The following is a 10,107-nucleotide window of genomic DNA, read 5'->3' as shown; positions in this document are numbered from 1 at the left end:
ACAAAAAACACACCCACACAGCAGCAGATGATGAGAAACATGTCTTTATTGGATGACGTTTTTCAAAGGCATTTGTCTACCAAAGGCCTTACAGGATTCATCCGAGCATACCCATCACCAAAAAAGGTCACCCAGGGTCGTTTTATGACCTCACTCAAACAAAGAGCCAATTGTAGAATTTTGTCAGGGGAAATGAATAAATAAATTAGGGGAGTATATGGGGGAGTTTCCCCCTCATTTTTGGGGCTTTGGAGGTCTTCCAGCTGGCTATCTCATCCCTGTCTTTCTGTTCTGTGTCTCCATAGACAGGTGTCTTTAAGAATGCACCATTTCCTGGAATTCTAGAACAGAAGAGATAAGAGCAGTCATTGAAGGTGGCCGAGTCCTTTAAAGACATGCTGTGGTCAACTAGTGAGATGGAAGAGGAAAGGAAATGAAGCAAATTGCCCTTGACAGGCTCAGGTCTCTTGTTAATGTTCTTGTTAGGTGCTGTAAGTCAGTTCCAACTCATCGCATCCCCATGTACAACAAAACACCGCCCGGTGCTGACCCTCCTCTTTACCCAACATAATGTCTTAGAGAGTATTTGTTATTAAGTGTTTTCGAGTCAGTTCTGACTCATAGTAGCCCTGTATAGGGTTTCTGAAGAGCGAATGGTAAATTTGAACTGCTGACCTTGTGGTTCAAACTGACCTTGTGGTTTGGTGCTTTATCTTACAGTGCCACACCATGACAAAGGCTGGTGGCAGTATGGCAAGGTGATAGAAATGTCCCATCTTTGTGCATAATCTATCTAATATCACAAACATCTCCAGCCTTGTCATAACCCAATCCATGCTGACAAGTCGATTCCAACTCATAGTGACCACATAGGACACAGGTGACCTGCCCCGTGGGGTTTCCAAGACTGTCATCTTTATGGAAGCAGACGGTCACACCTTTGTTTCTCTTGTAAAGAGGTTGGAGGTTTGAACCGCTGACCTTTGGGTTAGAAGCCAAGTGCTTTAACCCCTGCACAATCAGGATTCTTTGATTGCAAAAAAATCCCTTTTATTACAAGTTTTCTGTTCAACGACTTCTCTCTGACCATAAACAACTTCTGGATAACTAATGGTCTGTCACAACCCATGAGCATGTGCCTTTTTGTTTGGTTCATTTGAGGCAGAAATGGGAGGGTTTCTCCCCTTTTCTGGAGCAGTGTGTTGCATTTTTAGGAAACATTTAATATCATGGAACTTTGGTCAGACTTTTTTCATTTTAAAGAATAATATTGAGCCCTAACCCTACCCTCAAAAGTTTATATTGTAAAACCTATGAAAGATGGAACCTATGTAATGTAGAAACCTGTTGTTGTTAAGAGCTGTTGAGTCGGTTCCAACTCATAGCAACCCTGTATAGGGTTTCCGAGGCTGTAAATCTTTGTGGGAACAGAAAGCCTCATCTTTTTCTCGATGAGGAGCTGGTAGGCTCAAAGCACTGGCCTTGTGATTTGCAGTCTAGTATTTATCCTACAAAGTCACCATGCTCCCAAACCTGTGAAAGCTGGAACCTGTGTAAGGCAGAAGCCTGTCAGAGGAGGAAAACTCAAACCCAATGAAGCTTGTTAGAGCTGAAACTCGGTGGGACTGTTCTCTTTTTCCAGTTCTTGAAAGGTTTCTGCCTTGGACAGAGTGCAGTGTTAGCACTGTATCTAGCTCTCTCTCCATTGCTGCTGTTCTAGTAGGTGGCGTCCTGTCAGTTCCGACTCATAGTGACCCCATGCACATCAGAAAGAGACACTGTTGGTCCTGTGCCATCTTTACATTCATTGTCACACTTGAGTGCCTTACACAGGTTTTGTGTAATAATGTAGTGTGTAGGTGCTACAGAATGGCATTGAACACTAGAGGTGTGCTTACTATTTATTTAATAAGCTTTGCCTTTCACCTCTTTTGTGGTGACTTGTAAATAAATCACATCCCCTCACCTAAATGAAAGTTCTCACTCTTTGAAAGTTGCATTCACTCTTGATTAGTAAGTTACAGTAGTATCATTCTGAATGATGTTGTTAAGTGCTGTCCAGTCGGTTCCGACTCATAGCTACCCTGCTTAAGGTTTCTGAGGCTTCCAGTCTTCACAGGAGCATAAAGTCTCATCTTTCTCCAGATCATTCTGAATAGGTTATTTAAGTAAGAATTTAAAGTGTCAAACCCTACTGCCATCAAATCAATTCTGACTCATAGTGGCCCTATATAGGGTTCTGCAGACTGAAAGTCTTAACGGAAGCAAATAATCTTATCTTGTTTCTGAGGAGCAGCTAGTGGGTTTGAACCACTGACCTTATGGTTAGCAGCCCAATGCCTAACCTACAGCACCACCAGGGTTTAAAGTAGCAGATTTTCATTTCAAACTAGCACCATCAGAAGGAGCACATATTAATTCTCATTAGCTGTCTACACAAGTAACTAAATAGCATATCAGCAGAAGGACAAACACAAATGAAAAGAATCCTACAGCCAGGCCAGTGTGTTAACATTTGAATGCAGGGCTCTGCAAGCACGTGGTTGACTTATTTGCTCTCTGTCCAATTAGTGTCCACTTGACTTTAAACCTTTGAGAGACAAAGGGTCTTTCTACTCAGATCAGGTGAATCTTTTATAAGAGACACACTTGAGACAAAGAATCCTTTGATTCCTCACCCACCCATTGCTAACTCATAGCAACACTACTGGACAGAGCTCCTTTGAGATTCTGAGACAGTAAATCTTTATGGGAGCAGACAGCATCATCTTTCTTGTGCAGAGCCGCTCGTAGATTGGAACTGTTGGCCTTGTGGTTAGCAATGCAATGCCTAACCCACAGTGCCACCAGGGTGCCTTTTCTCTTATTCACACAGACTCAATCCCCACTGGTGGAAATCCTTTGCATTATTTGCCCTCAGGCTGTTTTGGCAGTAATTGGGCAGAGGACCTGCTGGCTCCCTCATCAGATGAGGGACATATTCCATTCATCGATAGTGACCAGAAAAGTAGTCCTCTGTAGTCCATCCCCGAGCATCACACCAGCATCTTTACCTGAGTCATTTGCAACCTCACCTTAGTCCTGTTGTCTAGATATGAAGACTGAGGCTCATGTGGTTAAGAAAGGAGAAGGTTGAGGCTTGGCACAATTAGGAAAGCCCACTGCCAGTCGATTCAAACTCTTAACAACTTTATAGAACTGCTCTGTTTGGATTTCTGAGACTATAAATCTTTACAAGAGCAGACAGCCACACCTTTCTCCCTTGGAGTGGCTGGTGGGTTTGAACCATAGACTTTGAGGTTAGCAGCTCAATGATTAACCCACTGTGCTACCAGGCTTCTTACAGTTAAGAAAGAAAAAAGTGAATCCACATCTGTCTGATATCCCAGTTCAAGCCCCCTATGGACACTCCCTGGCCAGCCATGTTTTAGATTCTGTACAGGAATGAACATACCTTCAGCCCCAATTTTCCCGTCTCCATCATTATCCGCAGCGGCCATCAAGGACTTGGTTTCTGACTCGGTCAGTTCTCTAGCACCACTCTCAAACTTTTGGAGGAAAAACCTACAGGATGACAAAGATTGATGGGAATTTGCTGAAACTCTATGCATCTCTGTGCTGACTCTTTTCCTTGAAGTAAAACATCCGTTTGCAACCATCATTCCAGTTCTTAGTGTTCATTGTAGAAACCAATGGCAGGGTTTTGATTTTAAGAGTTGATCACTTGCTTTTGATAAGTCCAGTTACCAAAGAAAACCCTTCCAATGGATAAATGTTTGCACCTGAAGCCTTCAGTGCTCTAGTTCAACTCTATGTGTCGGTAGGTATGTGGCCAATGTACTCATGCTCTTTGTTTTAATGAGGTTTTGCTGAGTGACTAACATCAAAGCCGGCTATTGAAGGAATACTACAAATATTGGCCTCCACTGCACCCCTCCACACCTCTTCCCACATGCCAGGTAAGGACCACACTTACTTAAGTTCCTCTTCATCCAGATATCCACTCTGGTCGTTATCTATGAACCGGAAAACATCCTTCACCTGGCTGGCCGACATCTTGGAAAGGCCTGATGTCTGGAAGAATTTTTGGGGTTCAAAAGTATCTGGGTCTAAAGAACAGAAAATGGGTTATTCTGAAGCTCAATGGATTGTATTCTGTAAATACACAATAGCTTATATTTTCAGCACCTTGGTCAGCATCTGGAAATACAGCTATTGTAAATACTTATCATACTATCCAGGAACCCTGATAGCGCAGCGGGCATGGTGTGTGTGTTAAGCATTGGGCTGCTAACCAAGAGCTTGGCAATTTGAACCTACCAGCTGCTTTGAGGGAGAAAGGCAAGGCAGTCTGCTTCTGTAAAGATTGACAGCCTCAGAAACCCATGGAACATTTCTTCTCCGTCCTGTGGGTCGCTATGAGTCAGAACTGATTTGACCACAGTGGGTTTTGGTTTATCATAATATCCCTGAGCTACTTAGATACTCTATTTTATTTTATTTCTAAGGACAAAGAACAGTTGTCCAAGATTTTGAGTCAATCAAGATAAAATGACTCTGTGATAGTATCTCCTGCCCATTTCCCACTGGGTTTGGGCCATTGTCTGTTCTCCCTCCTTCATGCCCACCCAACCCCAGCCCAGTGTGTATCCAAGACCCCAATATCATTGGTCTAATTGATGGTGAAAAGTACATTCACTGAATTAACCCATGAAAAATCACATCCTCTGATGTCTTTTTTTCTCTCACTTTTTTGATAAGGTTCTTTGGTCTTTTAAAGGTGTACTTGTGGCACAGTAGTTGAACACTCAGTTGCTAACCAAAAGGTCAGCAATTCAAACCCACCAACCGCTCTACAGAAGAAAGATGTGATAGTCTGCTTCTATAAAGATTACAGCTTTGGAAACCTTATGAAGCAGTTCTACTATGTCTTATATGGTTGCTGTGAGACAGAACCAATTAGACAACAATAAGTGTTGTTGTTAGGTTCTGTGGAGTCAGTTCTAACTAATAGTGACCCTGCATCGGGTTTCTTCCAGGGAACAGAAAGCCTCATCTTTCTCCTGCAGAGGGACTGTCGGGCTAGAACCACAGACCTTGTGATTCACAGACCACTGATTATTGTATGGAGCCACCATGCTCCCAGACAGCTATGATTGGTGGTGAGGGAGTGATGGTGTTGGTATTGAATTGGTTCCAACTCATAGCAATCCTGTACTGGGTTTCCGAGGCTCTAAATCTTTATAGGAGCAGAAAGTCTTATCTTTCTCCAGTGAAGCAGTTGTGAGATTTGAACTGCTAACCTTGTGGTTAGCAGCCCAACCACTATGCTACCAGGCCTCCTAACAGCAATGATTAGAGAAGCACCATCGCATTTTTTGGATCTCATGTCTTTATAATTTCAGTCTTGTCAGGAATCACACTGCTATTCTCTTATTTCATGAATTTTTAGCCAAGTTCATATTTTCATCTCTCACTTCACCAGAGGTGTGAACAGGTGAGAAAAGTCCGCACCTGCCTGCCCGGCTCACGTCCCCCCCATTACCTTGGCACTCCTGCAGAGCTGCTGCAATGTCGTCAGCGCTGAGAACATCTGTGATGCTCATTGCTCACCTGTTCATCCAAAAAATGACACGTGGTCAACAGCAAACAGGAGCAGGGGCATCCAAGGGGACACACCCTCCTGGGGCCCCCAGAAGAATACTTAATTGTCTAGAATTTTTCAAAAGTGAGAAGTATGTTGTTGTATTCAATGACAGGACAAAGTATGCACATTAGAAGCTAACTACTGAAAAGATTCCAGTGCCCTCTCTTGATTACACTCCAACGCAGAAATTTTTTAAACAGCCACTTAAATGATTTAATTTCATTTTCTTTTAAGGAAATTCTCTTTACATACACAGTCATGTTTGTGGTCATCTGCAAACCACTCAGAAACCAACAAGGCAACAAATGCAATTGCATTTTCAGACACCAGCCAGACAAAGGCACTGTTGCAAATTCTACAATGCAGGGTACAACATACAGTGTAGGCTGCTAGCAACCCTTCTGTGGAAGAGATATTATCTTTCATCTGTCCTGAAGGATGGGAATCCGATGAATGAAAAGCCAAAACTACCAGAGATCAAAATTCTTCCAGGTGTGAACTCTATGGGGAAAGAGAAATCTGAACAGCATGCACAGATCTAGAATGAATGCATGCAGAGAAGACGATTCTGGGGCCTAGGAGGCCCACCAGCTACTCACCTTTTTTAGACTGTCCACCAAGAAGAATCAGAAAGAAAGAGGGGAAGAAGCAAAACAAAACAAAACAAAACAAAAACAGGTACTTTTGCTGCCTTGCTGCTCTATCTTATATAGGATTGAAAAAGCGATAGGAACAGACTCTTAAATTTCCTTTTCAAGGATCAAGTGGAATAGATCGAATGTCTTGCTTTACTAATTAAATCTCTCTCTTTCTCTTTTTTTTCCCCCCTTCTATTTATATCTCAAGGAAATGTGGGTGGGAACAGCCAATGTTAAAAAACAAACCTCAACAAACCTTAACTAAGGTTTCAATTCTGCAAATGAACCCTGGTGGCTAAGTGAGGGGAACAGTCTACCGGCCCAGGAAAGAGAAGGTTGCATCTGAGATGAAACAAAACACATACGGGGGTGCTCTGAAAGCTAAAATGGGCTCCCCATGTGTTTGTGGGTGTCTGAGGCTAACCTCGATCCAGAAATGTCAGACTCAAAGTTATTGTCACTTGCTGGAGACAAAGCACTTGTCTGACCAAAGAAACATGACTGTGGAGGTGATTTTCCTGCGGATTGTGTGGCTTTGGCATTTCCTGGCTCATCTCTTAAAACCCACACACTATAAAATTCAAGAGGAAAGCAATCAATCATTTGTAACCTCAGAGCTGAAATGTGCAAAAAGAAACCAAACCACAAATGTTACAAGGCCACATAAGGGAACTTCAGAACCCAAGTTTTGCTTTCTGTTTTTTTTTTTTTTTTTTTTAAGTGCAAACACAGATTCCATAGAAGCATACAAGGATTCAGAAGTTGACAGTTTAGGAGATCTGAAGAGGAGACTCAGGGCCCTGGTGGCACTGTTGGATAAATGTCGAACTGCTAACCACAAGATTTGCAATTCAAACCCACCAGCAGCTCCCCCTACAAAAGATGAGGCTTTCTGCTCCCATAAACATTGTTGTTGTTAGGTGCTATCTAGTCAGTTTCAACTCTTTGTAAAAGGAAACACTGCCCAGTCCTTATCCATCCTCACATTTGTTGTTATGTTTTAGCCCATTGCTGCTGTCACTGAGTCAGTCCATCTCCTTGGGTGTCTTCCTAGGGACTGGTGTCCTTCTCTAGGGACTGGTCTCTCCAGATAAGATGTCCAAAGTATGAGAGATAAAGTCTTACCATCCTTACTCCTAAGGAGCATTCTGGCTGTACTTTTTCCAACACAGATTTGTTTGTTCTTCTGACAGTCCATGGGACTTTTAATATTCTTCTCCAACACCATAATTCAAATGCATTGATTCTTCTACAGTCTTCCTTATTAACTGTTCAACTTTCACATGCATATGAAGCTATTGAAAATATTATGACTTGGGTCAGGCACACTTTAGGCCCCAAACTGACACTTTTGCTCTTCAACATTTTAAAGAGGTCTTGTGCATGCAGATTTCCCTAATGCAATATGTCGTTTGAGTTCTTGACTGCTGCTTCCATGTGGATCCATGCAAAATGAAGTGTTTGACAACTTCAATCTTTTTTCCATTTATCATGATGCTACTCATTGATTCACTTGTGAGTACTTTGTTTTCTTTACATTGAAGTGCAATCCATACTGAAGGCTGTAGTCTTTAATCTTCATCAGTAAGTATTTTAAATCCTCTTCGCTTCCAGCAAGCAAGGTTGCATTATGTGCACATTGCAGGTTATTAATGATTGAACATAATGATTGATCATTAATATTACATGCAAGTAAAATGTTGCTTAAGATAATTAAGAAAACATTTGCAGCAGTTCATCAACAGGGAACTGCTAGAAATTCAAGCCAGATTTAGAAGAAGATACTGAACTAGGGATATCATTGCTGACATCAGATGGATCTTGGCTAAAAGCAAAGAATACCAGAAAGATGTTTACTTGTGCTTTATTAACTATGCAAAGGCATTTGTAAGGATTTACAGCCTTGGAAGCCCTATACAGGGTCTGTATGAGTCGGAACCGACTCGAAGGCAGGCAACAACAAAAGAGAGGGGCCTCTAGTACTCATTTTTTTCCTGTCACTTCAGATGCAGGGGAAAGTTGGATGATGAAAAAGGAACACAGAAGTGAGGGGTTCCAACTGTGGTACTGGCAAAGAACATTGAATAAATATACTGTGCACTGTGCCAAAAAGAACAAATGAATCTGTCTTGAAAGAAGACATTCTGGTTGTTTAACCAGAATGCAGTTTAGAAGCGATGATGGCCAGACTTTGAGTTACTTACTTTGGACACATCATCAGAATAGACCAGTTGCTAGAAAAGACATGATGTTTGCTCAAATAGACGGTTCACAAAGACAAGGGAAACCCTCAATGGATTGACTCAATAGTCAAAAGGATGGGTTCAAAGGTATCGAGGATCGTGAAGATGGCTCAGGGCAAGGTTTGTTCTGTTCTGTATAATGGTACTAAGAACTGGAATCAACTTGACAGCAACTGCCATCAGTGAAAAGTTTCTCAGGAGCATCTTCAACATTTCTTAAGCCCAGTGTCATTTCTGTCTTGTCAGCATAACTTCTGTCGACTTGATCCTGACTTCTGGCGCCCCCATGTGTATTATATTAGAACAGCAAGCCATAGTGCTTTTTACAGCTAATTTTTCAGTGCATGACCAGACCTTTCTTCTACATCTCAGTCTTACACTGCACCTGACCTTGAGTGAGGTCCTCAATAATTACTTGGCAAAAATATAAATTAAAAGAGCAAAATGAACATGAAAATGTTATTCCAGACCAGCTTCTGCTTGCCCAGCCCTTCAAAAGCAGTTTCTGAAAATAAATCTCAAGAGTTCTGAATTAGGTTTCTGACATTAAGTTGCCATAGAAACTAGCTGAAGCCCTTTTTTTCCACGGAAGGGTTGATGATTGTCTGCAGAAAGAAAATCTGTCCATGTAAATGAAAATAGCTCAGGGATGAAATCAAGAGACCTCTGGTTTTCATATTTTCTGGAAGAAAATAAAGATAACAGAGACCAATAAATGTGTTATCTGCATCAACAAGACTTTCAAGGTCCAGCCTCAAATCCCATCACATGCTATGTTGACTCAGTTGTTGATAGTTGCTGTTGAGTTGATTCCAACTCATGGCAATTCCATGTGTTACCAAGTAACCCTATAGGGTTTTCTTGGCTGTAATTTTAAATTGCTTGCTGAAAGTGAAGAGGACTTAAAACATTTACTGATGAAGATCAACAAGCACAGCCTTCCATATGGATTACATCTCAATGTCAAGAAAACAAAAATCCTCACCCACTGGACCAATAAACAACATTCTTATCAACGGAGAAAAGATTGAAGTTGTCAAGGACTTCATTCTTCTTAGATCAACTATCAACACTCACGGATGTAGCAGTCAAGAGATCAGACGATGTATTGCATTGGGCAAATCTACTGCACAGAAACTTTTTAAAGTGTTGAAGAGCAAAGATGTCAGCTTGAGGACTAAGGTGCGCCTGATCCAAGCCATGGTATTTTCAATAACCTCATATGGATGTGAAACCTGGACATTGAATAAGGAAGACCATAGAAGAATTGATGCCTTTGAATTATGGTGTTGGAGGAGAATACTAAAAGTGCCATGGGCTGCCAAAAGAACCAACAGATCTGTTTTGGAAGAAGTGCAGCCAGAGTGCTCCTTGGGGGCCAAGATGGCCAAACTTTGTTTCTCATACTTTGGACATATTGTCAGGAGGGAACAGTCGCTAGAGAAGGGTATCATGCTGGGTAAGATGGAGGGTCAGAGAAAAAGAGGAAGACCCCCAACATGAGATGGATTGGCCATGTGGCAGCATTGATGGCATCAAGTGTGGCAACAGTAGTGAGGTTGGCCCAGGATCGGACATT

General features: G+C 41.9%; 1 protein-coding gene across 1 annotated transcript; it reads right to left on the bottom strand.

Moving 5' to 3' along the window:
* Nucleotides 1-315: 315 nt before the first annotated feature.
* OCM2 (oncomodulin 2) lies at nucleotides 316-5,606 on the bottom strand. Its single transcript, XM_006859755.1, has 4 exons — nucleotides 5,546-5,606; nucleotides 3,977-4,109; nucleotides 3,455-3,564; nucleotides 316-341 (listed from the first exon to the last, which is right to left on the bottom strand). The coding sequence occupies exons 1-4, from the start codon at nucleotides 5,604-5,606 to the stop codon at nucleotides 316-318; spliced, it is 330 nt and encodes a 109-aa protein (XP_006859817.1).
* Between the last annotated feature and the right edge of the window lie 4,501 nt (nucleotides 5,607-10,107).

The sequence above is a fragment of the Chrysochloris asiatica genome, unplaced genomic scaffold (genome assembly GCF_000296735.1).
Source record: "Chrysochloris asiatica unplaced genomic scaffold, ChrAsi1.0 scaffold00034, whole genome shotgun sequence".
Classification (NCBI taxonomy): domain Eukaryota; kingdom Metazoa; phylum Chordata; class Mammalia; order Afrosoricida; family Chrysochloridae; genus Chrysochloris; species Chrysochloris asiatica.
Note: the sequence above shows the minus strand (reverse complement) of the source record. Positions and strands in the feature narration are given on the sequence as shown.